Consider the following 25156-nt stretch of genomic DNA (forward strand, 5'->3'; position numbering starts at 1 on the left):
ACACAGACTGATATATTTCAAATGTTTATTTCTTTTAATTTTGATGATTATAACTGACAACTAAGGAAAATCCCAAATTCAGTATCTCAGAATATTAGAATATTGTGAAAAGGTTCAATATTGAAGACACCTGGTGCCACACTCTAATCAGCTAATTAACTCAAAACACCTGCAAAGGCCTTTAAATGGTCTCTCAGTCTAGTTCTGTAGGCTACACAATCATGGGGAAGACTGCTGACTTGACAGTTGTCCAAAAGACGACCATTGACACCTTGCACAAGGAGGGCAAGACACAAAAGGTCATTGCAAAAGAGGCTGGCTGTTCACAGAGCTCTGTGTCCAAGCACATTAATAGAGAGGCGAAGGGAAGGAAAAGATGTGGTAGAAAAAAGTGTACAAGCAATCGGGATAACCGCACCCTGGAGAGGATTGTGAAACAAAACCGATTCAAAAATGTGGGGGAGATTCAGAAAGAGTGGACTGCAGCTGGAGTCAGTGCTTCAAGAACCACTACGCACAGACGTATGCAAGACATGGGTTTCAGCTGTCGCATTCCTTGTGTCAAGCCACTCTTAAACAACAGACAGCGTCAGAAGCGTCTCACCTGGGCTAAAGACAAAAAGGACTGGACTGCTGCTGAGTGGTCCAAAGTTATGTTCTCTGATGAAAGTAAATTTTGCATTTCTTTTGGAAATCAGGGTCCCAGAGTCTGGAGGAAGAGAGGAGAGACACACAATCCACGTTGCTTGAGGTCCAGTGTAAAGTTTCCACAGTCAGTGATGGTTTGGGGTGCCATGTCATCTGCTGGTGTTGGTCCACTGTGTTTTCTGAGGTCCAAGGTCAACGCAGCCGTATACCAGGAAGTTTTAGAGCGCTTCATGCTTCCTGCTGCTGACCAACTTGATGGAGATGCAGATTTCATTTTCCAACAGGACTTGGCACCTGCACACAGTGCCAAAGCAACCAGTACCTGGTTTAAGGACCATGGTATCCCTGTTCTTAATTGGCCAGTAAACTCGCCTGACCTTAACCCCATAGAAAATCTATTGGGTATTGTGAAGAGGATGATGCGAGATGCCAGACCCAACAATGCAGAAGAGCTGAAGGCCACTATCAGAACAACCTGGGCTCTCATAACACCTGAGCAGTGCCACAGACTGATCGACTCCATGCCACGCCGCATTGCTGCAGTAATCCAGGCAAAAGGAGCCCCAACTAAGTATTGAGTGCTGTACATGCTCATACTTTTCATGTTCATACTTTTCAGTTTGCCAAGATTTCTAAAAATCCTTTCTTTGTATTGGTCTTAAGTAATATTCTAATTTTCTGAGATACTGAATTTGGGATTTTCCTTAGTTGTCAGTTATAATCATCAAAATTAAAAGAAATAAACATTTGAAATATATCAGTCTGTGTGTAATGAATGAATATAATAGACAAGTTTCACTTTTTGAATGGAATTAGTGAAATAAATCAACTTTTTGATGATATTCTAATTATATGACCAGCACCTGTATATTGGCCGCTTTGGTATATAATTAGTTATATATATATTATATAGTTATAGTTGCTTTATTTACTTGACTTGAAGCCTACAATAGTTGGCACAATACTAAAGGATATATGAAGCGTTCTTTCTTTAAAAAAAATTTTTTTATTGCTAGGGTTAAACAAATAATAATAACTTGGGATGAATATTGATCGATTACAATTATTGCATGAAATGCAGGCATAATAACAATTAGACTAATAATATACTACTCAAGGTTGAAACTTTATATTCTAGTATATAATATAGAGTCTGAACATGGAGGTCCTGGATGTGACTTTTATGTAAAGGAAGTGTTTCTTGCTGTTGTCTGATTTGTTTAGAATAATGACTAAGAAATGGGCTAATGCTAGCCAATGTGTAATATTTCATATTTCTGTAAATGTTCCAGATAATATGCATGGATGCAAAAAAACAGATATTATACTTACTGGTACTGTACATGCATAGATTCCTTTGGTGTTCAAAGTGGGGTCCGGGGCAAGTTGTCTCAGTGCTTTTCGGGGCATATCGTCACATGACAATATGGGTGAAATGGGTGAAGTGTATCCAATGCAGCAAATCAGGCACATGGGGCTTGTACTGCAGGGTTCACCGTTTAATTGTGTCAGAACTGTGACTCTGCCGAAAACTCAGATTAGGCTATGTAGCCTATTCAGCGACAGCATTTAAATTATGTTGAGCTAGTCAGTTTGCAACTATTGTTGCATTTGGTTTTGAATTGGATCTGAAAACGTCATAGCTCAGGATGAATTATTAGGTTTTTTTATAATGTGTTATTCATTATTATTCATAAATTATACTTTCAACTGTATGAATAAGTTTGGAAAGCCTCTATTTGTATGCATGTTCTTATTTGTTGAAAAATATAATGTGACAATTTACCCCGCATAGTGTGGTGATGGGGCAACTTGTCACAAATGCACATTCTGTACCTTACCAATTACAAATCTATATTAAAGTAAGAAGTAAACATCTAAAGATTATACTTTTGTGCAATAGAATTTATAATTTAGTCTAATGTGGAAAATGAGTGACTGTGATGTACTGATACCAGGTGGCAACCTCCGTTTCTGCCGAGTGAAGCCAATGCGGAAGTGTCTTAAAACTTGCATTCTCTCTACTGACCAGCAGGGGGCGACTTCTCCAGATGCAAAATGAAGTCAGATTGTATAGAAGTCTATGGGAAAATGACTCTACTTCTCACTTGATTTATTACCTCAGTAAACATTGTAAACATATGTTTATAGTCTCAAACTCTAGTTTCAAGTCTTCTTCAATACAGCATGATGTTCATTTAGTAAATTATGGTCCATTTAGAGTCAAATAGACCATAAAGCAAGGTATGCGTTAGGGCGGGCTTACTGTGATTGACAGGTCGCTGCTGCTACCAGAGACGTATACCACGTCTATACAACACTCCTCCGTATTCCAAATATGGTAACTTCTGTTCACTGGTTGCAAAAGAGTAAAGATGGCGACAGCCGTAATCCAAGGTGGCGATGGCCAAATCGCCGAACTAGAGGCTTCATAGCGGCAGTCCACAAACCAATGGGTGACATCACGATGACTAGGTTCACTTCTTATATAGTCTATAACTGAGATCGAGAAATTTAATTGAAAGCAAAAAGTGTGACAAGATGTCCCGCTCTCCCCTATATTAGGAAAGGGAGGGCTGGCTACTTGGGCTCATGACCTCTGCAAGTCTAAAGTCTTGGCTTCAGCTCTGACTTGAGTAAATACTTTCCACATAAATAGGCTAAAATCTAGATATGCCAAATACGGATTTGAGCTGGCAGTCTGAACAAGGCCAAAAATAGAAAGAATCGAAGAATTAGATGAGACTTTAATACTCATATGGCTACCTAATGCTTTTCTTATACTTGTCACGTGCGTAAATACACATATCATATACCGTCAAACAATGGCCCTATCCCACGTGCAAGGGGCCGAGTGAAGAGAGAGGGAGCTGTGACGTTTGACCTACTTTTCAACAAACACTTGCAACAACAACCTCGCCACCACTTTGGGTTATCTTTGCACATCCATGGGTTATGTATCCCCCCTGTCTTATTCGGTAAACTTCTTAAGCAGTCTCCGTTGAGCAGCCTGCGTGGCAGCAGCGGCACTAACCACAGAGAAACAGCGCGCGCATGAGAGAGAGAGAGAGAGAGGGAGAGAGAGGGAGACTCGGGGGAGGGAGTCTGTCTGTCGGTGAAGAGTTGCACAACACCGCGGACCAATGTAACTAGTAGAAACTGTTTCAAGTGAGTAGGACATTACTGACTCCTCTTCAGGTAAGACTCATTTCCTTCTGGGACACTTCTGTAAACCGCTAGCTGGCTTAAGTCATGCACGAGCGAACTGTTGACATTGACTCGTGTGGTATTGTCGCATGAGACGCCTTTACGAACCAGGGGGCAACGTTACAGTCCGTTTACTCTGTTTGGAAAGTGGCAGAAAAGCTCGTGGGCGCACATCTAGCTAGCAACCAAGTTAGCCCGCGGCTCTTTACGACCATATGGAAATGATATTTACCCGTTACCCTGGACGGAAACGAGGCTGCAGCCAGCTATCTGCTTTAAACTAATAACTCAATTATATGCAGCACCAGTGCAATCTCAGGGCAGGACAGATATCCAATAGCTTGGACTATTGAGAATGAATTTCATATTCAATTTCACCTGGTCACATTTTGCCTTGGCACATGATCACTGACAATTAAGTCAGTTTAAAGCTTGACTCCCTGTCAGCCTAACTTACTTAAATTAAGTTATGCAATTCATTGCTAACTTCTGGAGGTTAATTTTCGGAAAATGGCATTTAGAAAAATTATAGCCGAGTCTTCAATAAAACTCATTTGAAACTTCATACATACAATTACATTACAATGCAACAATGTCACCTTTTCCTTTCCTTTCAAGTTAGTTAAAAAGCTATTGAGTATGGCTTCTGGTATAAAATGTGATACTATACAGTGACTACGTTTAGGGACCAAGTGTGCTGGCTTATTGCAACACAGACTCTTATTTCTCCAAGCGAGGAGAACAGCCTGTTAACATGATACATTTTACATGCAGTCTGAAAGCAGAGCCTCATATCTGTGTTTATGGTGTGTGTGGTTTGTGGATGTCTGTGGGTATAAAGGAACATTACGTGGAATACTGTAGTAACAGCAGGGGTGAACACTGGCTGCAGGCTGGAAAGGGGGCCGGGTGTGGGGTGTGGGGTGGGTGGCGGTGTAGTTATGAGGATGCCTGTAATGGGCTAAAATGACTCATGTGTCAGCTGTGACAGTGGAGCCGGTGTCCCGGGTGACTGAGCTGGTTTGTATCAACCAAGCGGGAAGCCATGTCTTCACACGTCCTTGCTGACATGCAGCTCGACCGTTATTCTCCGTCCTTATGGCTATTTGAGGTTTGGAAGAAATATCTCTAAAGTTTGAAAAAGACGAATGCAGTTAGATTTGGTAGTATGGATGAATATTGGATTACGGTTTTTATTAATTGCAATATTTCTGATCGAGGTATTTGGTCAAAAAATTGTGATATAGGATTTTCTCTACTTTGCCCAGCCCTTTCCCCCAAATTATCATTTGCGAGGCAATTACTTGTCCCGTGTTACCTCGTGTTCGTAAAGAAAACGTTCTTCTCAAACGCTTCCATGGTGAACAAATAAACCAAACATTGAGAAAGGTATTGATGAATTAAAGTAAATGGGGGCCACGTTTAACAACCGCGAAAATAAATCAAAATATCAGTTGACAAACGCTCACACAACTTATGCAGTATATTTCAAGTCTCTTTTATCCGGTCGTATGCTCGCTTCTTACCAAAAACATGCATCTTAAGCTAAAAAAGTCTCACGCTTGCGTAGGCGCGCCAGTTGTTCTTGCGAGAATACTGTTAATGCGTAGTCTGCAAGGTTACGTGTTTTGTGCCAAAAACAAGGCAAAACTCTCTAGATACAGCAATGCTTTCATAGACAACATAAAAAATACTTGAAGTCAATATATTGTGTCAGATGATCAAAAGTTCTGATAATTTCCTGAGCTGGAAGGAGGATAATGTACTATAAATGAATCAACATTCCACAATAAATGGCGCTAAATTTCATTCATGAAGTAAAGGGAGGGTGCTGTTGAAAAATAAAACTGATCTGAAAGCATCAGAAAGGAAGTGGAAAGACTGAGAGATGACTAACATTCGAGTATTTTGGTGCTGAGAACAAGGAACTTAGTTGTGTTTAAATATACTGAACTTGAAGAGGTGGCTCTTCAGTAGAATCCAAAAAGACAACTTTGTAAAGCAAAGAAACTGTTGGTCGGATGGTGTACAAGGGACTGTTGATCAGTGATTTATGTTCAACAAATTTATTTTTATTTTTGTTTTATTAACTTTTTGCATGCAGCTTGTGCCCTTTCTTTTATAAAGAAGCATTTTATGGAGTAATTTATTCCCTCATTCTGGGAAACAGGTGCGGGCGGAGTTGTTTTAGTTTTTAAGAAGATTCTTATTCCTATTTTGATGCAAAGATTCTGTTAATTACTCACTTGAGTCAGGATACCGGGCCGATACTGATCGTGTATCAATGACAATAGGACTGATCAAGTCAATTCAACGTCCTTGCACAACTCTACTCTGTAAATACACACTTGGCACTTTAATACCATACATGTCTCAACATACTCTTTGTTTGTTTGTTTATGTATTTTACTATTGCACTGTGTTTATTGTCACGCACCAATCACCAAGCCCAAATCCTTGTATGCGTAACATACTTGGCCATACACTGTTTCTGGTTCTTATTTTGATTCTGATCTGACATATTACATACGTTATATACTTGAGTTTCACTTCTTGTTTAAGTTTTGACTTTAAGGTTTCCTACCAGGGTCACAATTGTCTCATATTCCCCCCCCCCCCCCCCCCGCCCCCCTCCAACGTTGGCAAGTATGTCTATGGTGCACTGTGGTATATGGAAAGAAGAACAACAATCAACCTAATTTAAAGGGACAGTAAGATAATACCATTCGGTAGGAAACAAACTTTGCAGACTCAGGAGTTACGCCACGATGACGGGACCTCTAAACTCAACAGATCACTTTCTTGTTTGGCCGGTCAGTGATGCCTCAAAAGCAGCTGACATCATTAGATGCCCTTATGGAATGTCAGGTATTCAGTGAATGAGAGGGGGGAAACCAAGAGTGACCATCAGGTGGTTGAAGTAACTGACGAGGGCAGAAAGGTGAGATGTGAGCAAAGTGTAGTAGACCAGGTTTGAATCAATGTTGCAATCCTGACAAGTGTCCCTTTTTTATTGTGATTTTAGTGTGAAATTGAATTTTTATTTAAATTGATGTTGAATTTATTCTCTTCAGAGAGAGAGCGCCCAGGCTCACATAAAGTGGGCTGACCTTTCAGCTAATAAGTGACGCCTCTCAGTTTTGCTCTGCTTTTACATTTTTAAAAAATATTTCTTTTAACTGTTTAAGCATTTATAACATATAATAATGACAAATACTTGCCTGGTTTTGAAAGTTACATTTCTCCTGAAAAAAAGGAGCAAAATAATTTTCAAAAAGGACATTGTCTAACACATTTATGAAGAAAAAAGACAAAAAGACCAGGCGGACCTTCATAACTACAGGTGGTAAAGAGTTAACTGATAGAATTATTTAAAATTTGTATTGTTGGTTAACGGTTAAATATTAACCAGGGAAACGAGAACCTTTTGAAGAACTGAGGAACCAAACCTAAACCTGTGCTTCGACCGGTGAAACCAGAGACTAAATTTAGTTCCTGTACAATAGGTCCAGGTGTAAAAGAAGCACCTGCTGTGGGGTTAGTGCTCTCTGATGGTTCAGGAAGTTTTGAGGCAGAGGTTGCAGCCCCCGCCATCATTGACTGGTCAAACTTCATTCACAAAACCAGGAATTACTCCAGGATCAATATGAACCCTAACCTGGATGAACCGGTATACAGCCCACTAGTCCTGACATAGCCGAGCAGAGAACATTGCGTTTATTTTGTAGGCAAATACAGGACTCAGGAAGCTAAAGTTCTGTCTGGTGGGTGGATAATGTGTGTGTAATAAGCTGGGTGACATAACCCCTAACTGTTAATTTGGCACATTTTCTTGTTATTTTGATTTTAATAGAATTCTTCTAAGTCCAGTTAATTTGTCTTACAGTTGACCTTATTGTTGTGTCACCTGGCAGTCCTGTCTGTGATGCATGTTGCACCCACAGAAACACCTGGGAACGCTTTGCATTGGCTGATAGCTTCCCAGTGAAATGTCTGCTTAAAGTTCCTTTGAAGTACTGGAATGTTGTTTGCGGGTGTTATCTCTCTAACTGCAGTGGACTCGTGACTAACTCCACTGAAGGGGGCTAGAGTCTATCCCAGCATGCTTTGGGCAGGAGGCAGGGTACACCCTGCTCTGGCTGCCAGTCTATCACAGTGTGAACACCCATATAAACAAATGTATTCACAGACGTTTCTGTAGCATTCATGTGAGGGCAGATTTTCATTGGGACAGGAAGAGGAAACAGATGTGTGGGTTCATGTTGAACATGTGAACAGAAATATAAAAACGTCCCAAGGAAAGCCCCTCTCGGGGTCTGGTTGCAGTCACTGTTCTTTCCTGGTATTATTCTGAATTTGGAAAGAAAACAACAGGGAAAACAAATGGGAAAATGAAAAACCTCCGCTTCTTTGGTGATCCAATCACAAGTGGGTTGAAGTGAGGTCCTTGCTTGTGCATGATTTGTTTTTTGGGGTTCACTTTACTATAGCTTACCTCTCTGGTGTAGTGTCGTTAGCCAGAGGCTCCGCACAGCACACTGTGGTAGTCCCACCGTGGGTCCAGCCCGGGCAGCCGAGCTCTATCTGCTCCTCAGCGGCATCCTGTCGCCATAGTCCACTCATTTACTAATAGTGGATGGCTTCATTCTCTTGGACGGATTTAAAAAAAAAAATAAGCTAATATGGGTTCCCAAAAATAGATTGGGCGGCCTTTAATATACCTAGGCAGCCCGCCAAAGTAAAGTCCATGTGTCGGAAACACCGATGTTGCTCAGACTGCCTCCGAATGCAGTGGATCTGCTCGATGACACCTGTCATATTTGTTCATGATTATACTACAATACTACAGCATTATACCCTCAACTTCACCATGGATCACACAGGAGCCGACTGTATGAATCTGACGCACCAGCTCACATGATGTCACTAGGATCAAGGACCGACATTCTTGTAAAGTTTATTAACGTTCGCTTCCTGACGTGTGTGTGTGTGTGTGTGTGTGTGTGTGTGTGTGTGTGTGTGTGTGTGTGTGTGTGTGTGTGTGTGTGTGTGTGTGTGTGTGTGTGTGTGTGTGTGTGTGTGTGTGTGTGTGTGTGTGTGTGTGTGTGTGTGTGTGTGTGTGTGTGTGTGTGTGTGTGTGTGATTGTTGAGTACAGCCCTAGGTAATTGTTTGACACCCCTAAACACAGCGCTGTTCTAAAATATATTCAACAGTTTTCTGGCTGAGGCGATGTGTAACAGTCGACCGTTGAAAGAAATCATAAAATCTTCGGCATTTTGGCGTGCGAGAGATTTTCGAGCCTTGCATGCCAACAACAGCATAGTCCTCATTAACAGCAGCCCGACATGTGGGCTGTAACCTAAGTCATGGCATGAGGCATTGCCAACATTTGAATGGCTAGCGGAGCTGAGTATGTTAAGGTGAACACAAGTTAGCACATGTACACTCAGCTAAATGCTTAAAGGGGGGTAGTTTCAACATGACACATTTTAGAAGCTATTTGTGGTTAAAAGTTATTAATACATCAGTACTTGGGAATAGTACCTCCAGGGAATCAGAAAATGTGAACGCTACGGATTTCAACATGTTGGTTTGGAGAGAGGAAGGCACGAGGTCACGCTCGGACGCCTCCGCTCGTCACTCACTAGCTCACTCTGTGGCTTGCTCTCAGTGATCCGCTCGTTCGGCAATGGCCATCTCATTTCCAGTTCAAACTGGAGCAAGGCCTCTATCATCATGAGTCATCACCACAGACACCCAGCGAGCCTCAACTCCACTGTCAGAAAAGAGCGATGAGCACTGTGATTTAGCAGTTAGTTCACAGCATATGTAGTCCAGCTCAAACTAAGGTAGATTAAAGCTCATTTTCTTTTTGCTCTGTAAGCCCCGTTAGCAGTCATGTATGGATATAGAATTGTTATTTATTTTCTATTTACTAGCGAATATTGGTGACTTTACTTCTCATAGAGAACTGTGATCCCTGAGTCAGGAAACGTTCCTGCAGACCCTCTTTTAGGGCCAATATCCTGCATTCCAGGATGTGTCGTACACACACACACACACACACACACACACACACACATACTGTCAACTCTGGGAACAGAGGACACAGAGGCTGACTTTCCAATGCAAAATGAAATGTAAGTTAGTTATGCTTAACTAACTTACTTGCTAGTGGACTTGCTTTGATACTGACATATATTGAGTTGATTTCACCCATTCATCTGCTCTGCATGCATATAGACATACATACGTATATGGTAGAGATGGTATAACATGATTGGCATCTATGAGCCGGTTTTATTTTGTGGGTGATATCAGATGTTCGAGTATCATTCAGCAACTGAGGAGGGCCAGCTTTCAAATATTTTATACCAGATAAGTCAAGAACCAGTTCACATTTACAATGACCCCCTGGCCAAAAAGGCAGCAACAGGAGGCAAGTCGTTACAAAACAAAGTAAAACATCGAAACATCTCAAACAATCTCATCCAAAAATTACAACATCATAATATGTTCAATATAGAAAAACAAACGGTGTTCCTGGAGAAGCAAACAGAACCAGGTGCAGTGATCATAGAGATTTAGCTTCTTTTGTAACTCGTTCCAGTCGCTTGGAGCAGCAGACTGCACACTTTTGGAATGACCATGTTGATGAAGTAGCTAGAGCGTAAATTGCGGTTACTGTTGGAGGTGATGAGTAGTAAGTGGAGATATGAGTTGTTTTTTTTACCAATGATAGTTTTGTAGATGAACTGATACCAGTGGATTAATCTCTAGGTATGGAGTGATGGTCAGTAGAATAGAGAGTACAGGCTGCAGTGGTGAGTGTTGAAAGGAGCACCGGTGACCATCTCTTTCTTCTCTTCAGCCTCTGAAGGAACCCCAATACGGCCCAAAGGCCCACATCCAGCCATCTTTAGAAGAAAGAAACTGAACTCCACCGTATCTGGCAAACGCTGCCAGCATCTCTGCCGCCACATACGGCTGAGCAGACCAGAATATGAGGTAAGAATCTGCTGGCCATTACCTCCAGCACAACTTTTCCCCTGGCTGTTGGAACCGGCAGATTCAATTTTATGTTTTTCGGTCACTTTGGGATCAATGCTAATGAACTAATTAAGAAGCGTTCATAAGTAGGGTCTCCCAAGCAAAATACAAAATACAGCTACTGAATTGCTTCACGCGTTCCGTTGTGCTTCCCAAACTCTCAGCTGCTGAATGGTGCATTAATGCGATGTGATTGGTCAATGTTAAAGCTCTCTTCCTCTTCTGTGTTCCCCTGGCGTGGATTTAACACAAGTTAAATTCTGTTTATTTAATATGTATTATGATTATTTCTGATTGCCAAAGACAAGTGCCATCACTGTCCTCTTTTATACAAATTCATATCTTTACCATGTATATTTTTGGAGCGTCTTGAGACTTATTAATCATTGTTACATATTTTGGTAACAATTAATGCATTTAAGCTAAAACTATATGTATTTTAGCTATCACCAGGACCTTGTCCTTATATAAAAATGAATGGTTTGACCTCAGAATCCACTTTCCACACATATGAAAGTGAGTCTATAGTGGTAGTTCATAGGCAGGCGCAGCAGAAATACAAGACATGTTTGTACAGACAAATCACAGATGTGCATTTAGGTGATTTAGAAACATTTGACCTCATGCAAGAACATTTCGGTGTTCTTATCTGAACTTCCTCCTACTTTTTTTCCTATGGTGGCCTTGTACGAGTGTTTCCACGTCAGATTCAGTAAACGCTCCCAACTTCAGATAACTGTGTAAATGAGCAGCGTAAACATGATGAAGGCCAGCTGTGCATACGTGAGCGCATGTTCAGGAGTAGTACATTAGCATAATAAATGCCCCAATAACACCATATAAGGAGTGTCATATATTGAAGCCCTGCTGTTGGAGGTCCAAAGAGGAAAGTCTTTCACTTTTAAGGAATTAAGGGACCTGCTGAAGACCAGTAATGGAGACCAATGATGAGTACTGTAGAGGACCCGTCACCTGAGGGTCAAACTGTCACTGAAATAACACAAGACGATAGCTGACTGCAACGGGAGTAGTCAAATCATTTAAGATAACATATTAATAGTGCAGTGTTATACTATAGCATCAATAGACGATGAAAACGCTGATATCATTAAGCTATGTGGATACTTTTACAATTCTATGGGTCTATAATTCACATTGCAGAGTCAAACAGGATAATGTCAAGACAACTGTGAAGTGTAATTATATGAGTTTTCAATCTCAAAATGCCTTCAAAGTAATTATTTATACAATCCATGAGTAAGAAACTTATTATTTGAAAACAACAGACTCAACAACATGACTCTTAGGACAGGTCTCGACCACTCGTAAGTTCTGTTTGTACCCAAGAGGAAATTCTAAATAGGTTCTCCTAAATCACTCGTACAAGCCACTTAAGAACTAATCTGTTCAGACATCATGATTATCTACATCACATGTCGGGTCAATAATAAGCCAGTAGTTATCTGCCATGGACCAAAGTGCTGGACATGCGCACAGAATTACTATCCAACAGACATTGCCATCCTTCACCTCCATGTCCTAAAGGAACCACTGCTCTAGTTGCCTCTTTTACAGCAGAATGCCTTTCACTGTAGTCAGTCTGTCTACTCTGTTAGTTTACAGGCAGTACAGTAGAAAGGGAAGATATTCAGAAGATTCAGTTCTGTTTGTGACATAGCAGATTTCAATGAAATTTGGTACAACCGTTAACCTTTCAGTGTTACCAATTCCATAAGATAATACAGTGATTTGGGCGATTTTCCTATTGAGCTCCGCTTGTCAGAAGAAGTTCTTAAAGTACGTACCAGTCTCAATGCTCTCATTACTGATTTGCAATATTGCAAATGTCAGCATGTGCATATTCCTTTAGCTTATTAGTTAACACACACACACACACACACACACAGTGTCACAGAGATGTGGTATCACTGGCGTTTCCTGCTGTAAATCAGTTAAACTCATGTGGGCCACGTGCAGCCGGCAATCAGGTCACCTTGCTTTCATGCAAAATGTATTATCTTATGTTAAAATGCTCTGAGACTCTAAATGTGCTGAATAATTGAAGATTTGATCATTTGTCTTCTCTGTTACAGGAGTTGGTGGTTGTGATGCTACCATGGAGGCGCAGAACAACAACCAGCTCACCTTAGACAACCACAACCATCTCTACAAAATACCCGGTCAGGAGGATCAGGTAGGGCCTTCAACCAAATTATTAGACACGTTTAAGAAAATTTTAGACAGGTTTTAGAAAATATTCTAAAACCTGTCTATCATATTAAGTTCCATGACGTGTATGTCAACACAATTGATACTTGCAGTTAGCTCCCCAAAAAAAAAATTTGCTTCTACTTTTCACGTACTGTGTACATTTTGTTTTGTTTACACTGATGAACATAAAAAGGAATAGTTTGACATTTTTGGAAATATGCTTCTTCTCTTTCTTGCTGAGGGTTAGACGTTCAGATTGAGACCACTCTCATGTTCGTGCCCTACATATAAAGCTCTACCAGCAGCATGTTATTTTAGCTTAGCATGAAAACTGGAAACAACTAGCTTAACTCTGATTAAATGCAGTAAAATCCACCTACCAGCACATCTAAAAGCTCACTCATTTACTCCATTACATCTAATCTTAGAAAGAAAGACACGTTTTCACTGGGCGCTGGACTATTTCTGGGCCTGGTGCAGTCATTTCTTGGTATCATAACCTCATCGTTTACCGTGAGTTTGCAAGACAACCAGCAGAACGTCCAGGAAGTCACTACCCAGCACAGAGATATTCTGGTACATTACACCCCGTTCAACCACAAGAGATAGAACTTGTTCATCAGTGAGCTTTAGAGGTGCTGGTAGAGCGTTGTCAGGTTTTCACTTGTAGACAGAGCCAGGCTAACTGTGTGCCCCTGTTTTCAGCCTTTATGCTGAGACAAGAAAGAAGACACGCAGATCTCCCAAAATTGTCAAATGATTAATGTTATAGCTCTATAAATTGATTTGTCTTTATTGTCTGCTTTGGACATTCGGACAATGCAATGTGTTCCCCAATATTTAGAAAAGCCCTCTCAGACTCTGTTAAGTTCCAAACAGACAGAGCAACATGTTTGAACTGTACAATAATAATAATAAGTAGAAGGGGGGACATCGATGGCTACTCAGTGATGAAGTTATTAGGGTTGTGTATTGGAAAAAATCTGTAATATTGTAAATTCGATATATTGCGATTTCTTTTTTATTATTATAATTTTAGGAAAAAATAGTTTATTTCTTTTATGCAACCAGATCAGTGGGATCTGCATTGACATTTGTCACAGTTCCTGTAACATCCAACATCATAGCACTACTTTTTGTACAATCTGAGCCACAGTCTGCCACCAATCATTGCATGTAAACTATGAATTATGTTAATCGATAGTGTTTTTGAAAATCGACAACAGTATCACAAAACATAACATCTTCATACTCCACTGTATCGATATTATCTTACACCCCAAAAGTACAGTAATTGCTGTTTGTTGGCAGGACTGTATTTGCTCTTCGGTTCCATCATCATCATTTAAAAGCCACAGTTAAGCATTTAGACATTTTCCAGAGAGTGAGATTTATTTGATGCAACTAAGTTTCCTGATGCACTTTAATGCACTACATTGTTCGACCTTTTAATGTGGTGTTTTCATGTACAGAAAAACGTGCCAAGCTGTAAGTACTTCTGCACTCTGGCAAACTTCCGGATTGAGAAGAAGATTGGTCGGGGCCAGTTCAGTGAGGTCTACAAAGCCACGTACCTGCTTGAGGGACAGCTGGTTGCCCTCAAGAAAGTCCAGGTACAGCACTCAGCAGATACTGCTGAGGACCTTATTCTCAATTCTAAATTCATACTTATGTCAAGATTGTTAGCACAGTGCATGTGATTTTATCAACTGGTCAATTTGATAGTGTTAATATTTTATGGATCATCAAGATTGCCAAAAGGGGCAAAACCAGGCGGCATTTCTTTGGTTCCGCCGAGTGAAGCCGATGCTGAAGTGTCTTAAAACTTGCATTCCCTCTACTGACCAGCAGGGGGCGACTCCTCTGGTTGTATAGAAGTCTATGAGAAGATTACTCTACTTCTCTCTTGATTTATTACCTCAGTAAACATTGTAAACATGAGTTTATGGTCTCAATCTCTAGTTTCAAGTCTTCTTCAATACAGCATGATGTTCATTTAGTAAATGATGGTCCATTTAGAGTCAAACAGACCATAAAACCATATGTCTAGACATACTAGAAACACAGCTGCCTTGTCAACCTGTGCAGTCCTTCCAACCCTTTACATTTAGCAGCTCCTAGGCCGTTCTTCAACCGATCCTGTAAAAGGAGTTAAAACATACAATTGACCAATCCAGATACTTGAGGGGAGACAAAACAGAACGTTTCCAGTTGAGATTGTTGCATTCTAGTTTGATAGATGAAATAAAATATTCATTCTAGTTTTGTTCATATTCCTTCGGGATCTTAAACTTCATGAACTACATTTCAGCACTCACTAGGCCCATGTCAAGAGGCTACCACAGCTGGAACTGAAGAACAGCCTTGAACATAAGCTGGATGTACGTGAACTGCGTTGCAATTAACATCAACAGCGATGCAAAATAATCCACAAAAGGAGGAAAGCTAATAATATCTATTTAAAGGAAAAACATAATAGTAGTCTGCATCTTATTTAGGCTACGATAGGTCGTCCTTGTTCAGTCCCAAACAAACTGAGAACAAAACGAAGCACCAACCCCAACAAAACTGTAGAAAGTCCTGTGTAGGTCAGTCAAAGTGGGAAAGTGTGAGGCTCCACTGAATGATTTAAATATGTTAACGAGCCTTGTGTAGCCGTCATAGATGTCTTTTTCTTTAATGGAGAAATTCTTCAACCTCCTCAAGCGCTTCAAACACGCGTCCGTTCTCCCGTTGTGCAGCTTGTTTATCTTAGTAGGGAAGAGTAAGCCTATTTCTACTCCCTGTGCCTGGAGTCGTGGCTTCACTTCGCCATGCTTCATCCCCGCTGCTGAAAAGGGACATTACATTACATGATGTGTCCCGGACATCACTTATCCGTGCAGCCCTCATCAACCGTACATTGTCCTTAAAGTTTAAAAGCCTAAAGATTAGAGGCATTGGGAACAGAAGGAGCGTTGTGTTGTGGCCTGCAACTTGGAATTGGTTTAGCTCGCTCCATTATCACCGGTGTCGTGAGGTTTTTGGAACCCAGCACCACTGGTATCAATTTCTCCAAAAAAGATTCCATGTCTCTGCCGTCAGCGTTTTCCGGGAGACTGGAGCCACATAGATTGGACCTCCTATGATGATTTTTAAGGTTGTCCATCTTCTCTGTGACTGCTGTGACCAATTCATCCACCTTTTTTTGAAGCACCACCACATTGTCTTCTGTGTCACCAAGAGACCCTTGGCCTACGTCAGTCTTCATGAGTCGGAGCTGAGATTAGTTTTGATTTCAGAGATGGCAGCCAGAAGTTCGTCATTTTGGATGTGAACGTCTGCTTCCAGGGAGTCGATTGCTGCTAATATTTAGCTGTTGTCATTTGATTTGGCTTTGGCCGAGCTAGCTAGGTAGGTCCCGCTAGCATGAACCACGTCCATCCTAAACTTAGCTTGTCTGATTTCTGGCGGACTTGTTCCGTTTAAAAAGTAATCAGGCTTAAACTTCCGTATTTTTGAAAGACACTTCCGATTGCCATTGTTTTATGTCTCAAATTTCAGTATTTTAGTGATTCCCTAATTGGTCAATATTGCGCAAGATAATAGAATTGGTCGAAGAGTCTGGGTCCATTACCAGAACTCATGAATTCATGTTAACTTCTATCTTTGTCACTGCAGATCTTTGAGATGATGGATGCCAAGGCCCGTCAGGACTGCATCAAAGAGATAGATCTACTAAAGGTAAAGATGAGCAAACATTTCCGTTGTGTTCAGTGGGTCAGTGAGACACATAACTTATTGAAAGGTTTTCCAGCATTGTTTAGAGGGAAATATGAGGATAAGAGCAAGATCACTTTGAGCTCAGCTGTATGTTGTGTTAACATGAACATATAACAGATTAGTGCCCACCAAGAACAATCTTCCTTCTGTTTTTCCATTCATTGCAGCAACTGAATCACCCCAATGTGATCAAATACCTCGACTCCTTCATTGAAGACAATGAGCTCAACATTGTTCTGGAGCTGGCGGATGCTGGAGATCTGTCCCAGATGATACAGGTCGGAAATCACCAGATATTCTGCATGGGTTTGAAAATGAGATCCCTGTGTTACCCTGTGAATTGACCCTTTGCTAAGCCCCACCCCCAGCTGCTACTCCATCAAGCTCTCAGAGCTACCATGGAGCCCACACTGTCACTAACTGCACTCCCTGAAGAAATATTATCCAACTAAATTTAACCATGACAAGCTCCAAATCCACAAAACCAGCCTGAAAATGAAAGATATATAAATCCATTGCATCAAAGTCTAGTGCAATCTAAAGTCTGGAGCAGAAGTGTTAGTTGTCCGGCCATGGTAGGAGCTGGCCGATGCTACGCTATTGGCCAGTCTGACTTAGCAGAGTCAGTTCTCTCCAAAATGTACTCCCCTTTACCAACATTCATATTTTAGATAACCTTTGTATTGAACTGGTTCCCATAACTCTCGGGTCACACTGCCTGCATGAGCAACGTGTGCCGGCTGCCTCGCTGAGCGGCTGCCTCTCTCACACATGTGCTGTCCACACCGACAGCCTGGCTTCTTTCTGCATAGAGTTTCATTTCGTTTCATTATAAATGTCATTTATATTCATTTTACACCGAAAAAGATTAAGAACCGTGTGCTCATTTGTAAATAATACCAATCCACAATTAAAAGATGTGACAGCCACTGCATTTTCCACAACACTGTCCTGGAAATATTTCATAATAAAAGCCTTGTTAGCAAATGAAGAGATTCTGTCCACAGAAAGATGCTAAAGGGCTTAAATATAGAAATGGGAACGGGAAGTGTTTAGCTAAATACATATCGCCCTTTTCATGTCTGTGACTTGTTCTACAGATATAGATTTTGAAATTGTAGTAATGTTGGTATGATGATATTTTCACTATATTTTGCATGGCTTATGCGGGCGGTTTGGCCGCTCTAATCTGTTAACGTGGGCGCCAAAAGAAAAAGCAAGAGGTTACAATATACACACGCGCTGCTCACACTGCAGTAAATACAGTATGCTACACGTAGCATCTTTCAGTTAAACATTGTAACTTTTTATGGACTAACAATCCTGCCTTCTATCTGTTCAGTACTTCAAAAAGAAGAGGCGCCTCATCCCAGAGAGGACCATATGGAAATATTTCGTGCAGCTCTGCAGCGCTCTGGAGCACATGCATTCACGCAGAGTAATGCACCGTGGTAAACCGCTACTCACTGCTTTACTCGCCCTCCTCTCAGTCCTCATCCACACCATGCACACTTCATCATCTCCATATTTAGTTTCTACGGATATGTTTCACCATTTCTCTGCTCTACCCAAACCGTCCTCTCAGCTCTGTTTTGCTTTCATAGTTTTGTTTTCTTACGCTGACTCTTTCTTACTTCAATTGTTACTCTACAGTCAATATTCAATACAATACTTAACATAGCTCATCTTTCTCTACAGCTTACTATGTTCTGATAAGCTTTATTTTTTATTGATGTGCATTGATTGGTTTAAATGTGCGTGTGTGTGTGTGAACCAGATATCAAGCCAGCCAACGTGTTCATAACAGCCACAGGGGAGGTAAAGCTGGGTGACCTGGGATTAGGCCGCTTCTTCAGCTCTAAAACCACGGCAGCACACTCCTTAGGTAAAGCACCTGCAACACATACTCCGCATGTATATACAGAGCACACATTCATGCAAAAACAACAAGATACAGTTGTATAATATTTTAGTGCTGATTCAACAAATGACAGACCTATTTGAAACTAATTTTAAATCAAATCTGATCAATACTATGATAGGCGTTCATTTTATGTGCTAGATTGTGAAGGCAATGAAGAAGTTATCACTTTTGAACAAAATGATCATTTGTTTACTGCCCTCTCCGTCTCAGTGGGGACACCTTACTACATGTCACCGGAGAGGATTCACGAGATCGGATACAATTTTAAGTCTGACATCTGGTCCCTGGGATGTCTTCTGTACGAGGTAAGATCACATACACTTTGACCCTTATTGAAAGTCAATTATTCAGATAAATGATAACTTTCTTGCCCTGCAAAGAGTAAAAGCCCTGCTATGGCCCCTGGAGACTGCAAAGTTTATTACATCCCAAGATACTAACGACTAGAACTACTGCCTCGCGTCTGTATGCCCCCGCCGATCAGTTCATCCTTGAGTCCGAGTGGAGGTTTGTGCCAATTATGAAAAAATTCCCTGAAGGCGAGATATTGCGTTCACGAGGAAGGGACGGACTGAAAGACAACTGGAAAACATAATGGCTCCGGCCACGGTGGTCCCCAAGTGTTGGTGGAAACCTACTGGTGATGACCAGCAGTAGATCCAATGGTGCGTCTGCACCGTTGGATCTACTGCTGGTCATCACCAGTAGGTTTCCACCTACACTTGGGGACCACCGTGGCCGGAAAAAACACATTGGCTGCGTTTTTTCAGGTGTCCGTCTCCTGCTCTTCTGCCTGAGTCACAGACTGTATATAAGAAGTGGACGTAGTCATCGTGACATCACACATTGGTTTGTGGACTGATGTTTTGAAGTCTTGAGTTCGATGTTTTCGCCGTCGCCATCTTGGATTACGGCCGTCACCATCTTGTTTTTTCGCAACCGATGAACAGAAGTTGCCATATTTGGAATGCAGAGGAGTGATGTTTGACTCTAAATGGACCATAATTTACCAAATGAACATCATGCTGTATTGAAGAAGACTTGAAACTTACAGTGTTTACTGAGGGAATAAATTACTTTACAGTCATTTAGCATTTAGCTTTTATCCAAAGTGACTTACAATTCAGATTCTATCACATTCACACACCGTAGGCACAGCTATGGGAGCAATATTGGGGTTAAGTGTCTTGCTCAAGGACACATCGACATGCGACTACCCAGAGCTGGGGATCGAACCGCGGATCCTCTGATTGAAGGACGGCCCTGCTCTCCACTTAGCCACGGTCGCCCATAAATCAAGAGAGCGGTAGAGTCATTGCATCAGTCCTGTATGCTCTGTGTGTCTGTTTATAAGGGAAACAGTACGCGAGGGTGTTGTGATGGGCCTTGTGCGTTCACACTGGGTGTCCTTTACCAGAAAAGAGAATAGAAAAAAAGTTGTGTCTAACTTCACTTTGACTGCTCATTTAGTTTAGAATAAGAGTTAATTATTTGATTAGCTTTTCTGATTTTCAACTTTTAAAGAGTGTAGCTAGCTCTAGTCTGCAGGCTAGATAGCTGCTTTCACAGCATCTGTCCAGCCAGATGCTGGCCATCATTGTGGACATAATAACTCCTATTCTTTGTCACATTTCCATGTGTTTCATTGGAATGCATTGTTGAGACAGAGACAATGGTGTCACAGTCCTCTGTGCTCTGGATATTCTCTGTGCATGTCAGGATGTTTTGACAGGCCAACCGAGACTGAATGAGCAGCATTATGTGTCTCATTTCTTCTCTGGCTGCATCACCACATGAGACACCAGACACTTTCTTCATACCTCCCTCTCCTTTTTAACATCGTTTCCCTTTTTACTGCTTCTTTTGCTTTTACTAGTTTTTACTTCTTCATTTTTTAAATTGCACAACTTACTGCCCCAAAAGTACATTTGTTCATAAAATGTGTTATGTAGTTTCTTTACTTTTCATTTTGAAATAGCTGACGTTTAGACGTAGTTAGCGTCTTAAGCCCTGCTAGCAGCACATAATACAGCACCACAAATCTCATACTCCCTATAATACAAGATTACTGCAGTCAACCTTTGAGGATGGGATCTCCTGGGTCAGAGGAGGAACAATTACATGGAAGTACTACAGGAGGCAATTTCTGAAGATTGGATTGCGGTGTGAAAGCTGGATGCTGAGAAGCAGACGCTACAACGAATCACTGGCTTTATGTGTAGGAAGAAGGTGAAGTAGTAGGAATAGTGGGCGAAGTGGGAAAAGGATTCATTTATATGAATGTCATTGGAAATATTGAAAGCTCCTCTCAGTTAGAGGCCTCAGATTAATCTGAGTGTCCTTAGGGTCACTATCAGCAGTGACGTACAGTATCAGTTGCTATCACCATGGCAAACTTTGAGTGCAGCAGGAGACACACAGCTGATTGAGATGAGCTAAATAGTGCAGTTTGACATCACACACACACACACACACACACACACACACACACACACACACACAGACGTTTCTCTACTTTTAGAGAGAAACCCCATTCAAACCTTATAATGTTCCACATCTCTCACACATTATTGGTATTATTCACCATTTACAGCCAGCAATTCAGTTTAGCTTCTTTTATACACTATTGGTATTATTCAACTATTCAATGACATTCATACAAATTATACCCATTCCTTTGTTTCAACTATTCCTACTACTTCTCTTTCTTCTTACATATTCAAGCCAGCAATTGAGTGGGCTTTCCCCCCCCCCCAAAGGAAGGACCATCAACATGGCTACCGGAATGGCCCTGCAGCACACGACCCTCCACGACATATCAACCGCTGCCGGATCACAACTCACTGCACCTCACGCCTGCCTCCCCCTGTCCCAACCCTAACCTTAAGCCAGGTGGAAAGGGAGTTCTCCAGGCTCACAATAAATAAATCTACTGTGCCTGGAAGCTTTAGGTCCAGCCCTTCTTAAATCTTTCTACACTATGGAAGACCTCCTGCATGGTTTCCGGTGCCAAAGAAAGGATGTCCCAGCACTCTCAAAAGACTACACACCTGTGGCACCTATACGTCACATGTTATGAGGACCCTTAAAAGGCTTCTGCTGCACCTAAGGACCCTGCAAACTGCTTTTCTGATCTCCAGACTATGCTTTGTCATGGAAACGCACACAAGAAGTGACACAGGAAATGACGTTATACCATGTAGGATTTTTTTTGTTCAAGCAATCTGCTGAACTTTCCTTGTAGTCATGCTTGTTGATGTTGTCGTTGGCAGGAGTTCACAAAAATAGCCTGTTTCCACACGTCTTTACTATGTATACCCTATATCCTCCGAGTGCAACAACTTTGGTCCGTGCTGCAAATGCAACACATACAGTAAAGTTCCTATTGTTACAGGCGACCCCTCCTCCAGGTTACCCCTCAACCGCTGTCTTGTGCTCTCATTGGCTGTAAGTCCCCAACAGGTCCAGATATTTGATTTAAACATGGAATGCTTCTGTGATGCATCAGGGAGCCTCTTTGGCTAGCATCTATGAACAGTTCACACACAGTGCTTGGGCTCCGATTTGCAAAGGCGAGACAAAAACTGCCGCCAAGTGGAGAATCAGGGTTAAAGTCATACACAGTGAACTGGATCATGGACTACCCCATTGGCCAGCCATGGTGTGTCAGAGTGGCTGTGCCCCTGAGATGGTGATAAGGGGCACTGGTGCACCTCAGGGAACTATCTACACCTCAGACTGCAGGTGTCATATCTGGGTATGTGTAAAGTGTATGAATGGAGAGATGGTCATTTTCCCTTGTTACTTAGGGCATTAATGTATTGGAAGTTATTCAAGAGCAGTGTTATAGGGTGTTATTGGACGGGGTAGTCCGAGTTGGTCTTTTGCATTGTTTTTGTTTCCAGTGTTCACTGTCTACACACACACACACCACTACTTCTAAGAATTTCCCTCATCCATCCCGTCTTCCTCTGTCTCCAGATGGCAGCGCTGCAGAGTCCGTTTTACGGGGACAAGATGAACCTCCTCTCCCTCTGCCAGAAGATTGAGCAGTGCAATTACCCTCCCCTCCCGTCTGAACATTACTCTGAGAAGGTAGAGCAACACACACCCGACTGTTAGGCCTCAGTCACACTGAACCCCACCAATGATTCACATCTTTCTCCGGGACAACAAAAAAAAGTACCTTGAACACAGACATCTACTTTTAAGGTCAATGTAGTCACAAACTAACACCAACAGCATCAATAAGGACGAATCCAGTTCTTTTTGTCTATATTTTCATTCTCTCTATAATGAATCACTATCATAAATAATATTTTGGACGGACATGGATGTAAAGTGCAACATTACTGGTTGGTGGAGGCATACAACCTTGAGGCGGTAATTGTAGTTTAAGAATAATATTACAGAGGGACTTGTGATGGGATGTGTTAACAGTAAGACAAACTCTCCACAGCTGCGGGACCTGGTTAGCATGTGCATCAACCCAGAACCAGACCAGCGGCCGGACATCGTCTTTGTGCTGCAGATCGCCAAACAGATGTGCATGTGGACTTCCAGCACCTGAGCAGCATTTCCACTTCAACCCCCCCAGTCTGAGGACCTCGAACCACTTGGCGTTGGCAGAAAGGTGTTTGTCTTACTTTCATCTCGACAGGAGGAAGACCATGGAAAGACTTCCGCTTATTTTCTGTCATGGGGGATATGAAGAGGTGCATTAGTGGTGTAGTGGCTGCGTTCATGGCCTTTCCTTTAGCTGAGGATAGAGAGCCGCGTCTCCCAAAGCTTTTTTTCGAAAACTCCACAGAGGTTGCATTCCAAGTTCATACCCTGTGTGTCAGGTAAAGCGAGGGGCAGTAGATATTGGGAATTCAAATATTCCTGTCATTGTAATAAAATAAAAAAATGATTTGGTCAATTTTTGTCAATAGCTTGATGCTTAAAACACAACTTTGACATATTTGCAATATTTGTTCCATTGACTCAAGCGGCAGAAACTGAGCAACATTAGCATTCATTTGGAGTCGTGTTTGTGTCACCTGATGACTGGAAGTCTGATATTCACTCTGCTTTTAGCTCTGTGTTTGGTCCCTTTAGATGCTAAATACTCCACTATGTTCACCAGCTAGTCTCCGTAGGTTTGGGTGTCTCCCAATACCAAAGGGCCTACTTGTGTGTCGACTGATGATTTTACAGTGTCCCTGGAGGAACTTAGCCATGTCTGCTCAAATCAAATGATCTCAGTGCGGCCGTGCAGACTACAGACTTATAACACAAAGCCTGATTTTTTTAAGGCAGCGAGAGTCTTTAACAAAAGATTGTATTGTGTTGCATTATGGGAAATGTGGGATCAAGTGCCTCTCTGGTATCTCAGTGTTTGACCATCCCTTTTTCTAATCTGTCTCGCAACTCCCCGTACGTTCTAGAAGTGCAGCACTAAGTCTCTGAAGTAACATTTGAAGTCGCCTCTGTATACCGAGACAGTGAAGAGAGATCTGTAGCTGACGGGCCTGAGATGAGCAGCTTCCTGTTGTCTTTTCCTGGTTGCCCAGTCTGTGTGAAGTAACTGTCCCTGCTCCTGGATGTAATACTTAACCCGCTATGTTTAGAATTTGTAATGATCTTTATGTATCCTTAATACTTGTGCATATCATTTTCAGTGTTGTGTGTAAATAAAGATTATTGTTACTTTGAAACTGTCAAAAAAACGAGATGCTGTGAACGTCATTTTGATAGATGGTACCAAATGAGAAATCTGTTTAAATATGTGGATTCGCCAATCCGACGCTTTCATTCCCGATATGATACGACACCTGGGCTGTTTATTAATACGCTGTATGCCTCACTGTGTGGAAGTGACTCGGATTCATTCTTTTGTGTGATTCAACATCAGGCTTCACTTAAACATTGCTTTCCTAACTCTGTAACAAAATGTAACCAATAAATACATTTATATAAGTTCGTTGAATTGATATTGTTAAAATCCCACTGTATAATGTATAATGTATGTAAACACATTGTCACTGAGACCCGATTTATTTGAGTCAGTATCGGTGCATCCCTAATGTCCTCAGGAGCATATCTAGTGAACAGTGCTAATCATACAGATTCACTGAACATTATTTTTATTCATTTGTAAATGACAACTTGTATACTATGCTAATATAATATATCACAAACCCAGGATGGGGGAAGGTTTATATGTAGTATAATCTTCCATCCTTTGTTGAATTGTTACTTTCCACTCAAGTGTTGTGCAATGTTTTTATTAATTGTACTTTTCTGTGCACCGTGACGGTGTTTGTGGATCCAACATGCTCAGTGACACGTGCTTTTCAACACGTCGAGAG

General features: G+C 41.5%; 1 protein-coding gene across 1 annotated transcript; it reads left to right on the forward strand.

Annotated features, from left to right (window-relative positions):
* Positions 1–3738: 3738 nt before the first annotated feature.
* nek6 (NIMA-related kinase 6) lies at positions 3739–24764 on the forward strand. Its single transcript, XM_076079442.1, has 11 exons — positions 3739–3846; positions 10728–10864; positions 13000–13100; positions 14590–14730; positions 16778–16840; positions 17047–17157; positions 18222–18330; positions 18657–18764; positions 19014–19108; positions 22785–22898; positions 23263–24764. Exons 3-11 carry the CDS (start codon positions 13023–13025, stop codon positions 23371–23373), a joined length of 930 nt encoding a protein of 309 aa, XP_075935557.1. The 5' UTR covers positions 3739–3846; positions 10728–10864; positions 13000–13022; the 3' UTR covers positions 23374–24764.
* The last annotated feature ends 392 nt before the right edge of the window (positions 24765–25156 follow it).

This window comes from Anarhichas minor, unplaced genomic scaffold (genome assembly GCF_050575085.1).
Source record: "Anarhichas minor isolate MPS153535 unplaced genomic scaffold, ASM5057508v1 ptg000073l, whole genome shotgun sequence".
Classification (NCBI taxonomy): domain Eukaryota; kingdom Metazoa; phylum Chordata; class Actinopteri; order Perciformes; family Anarhichadidae; genus Anarhichas; species Anarhichas minor.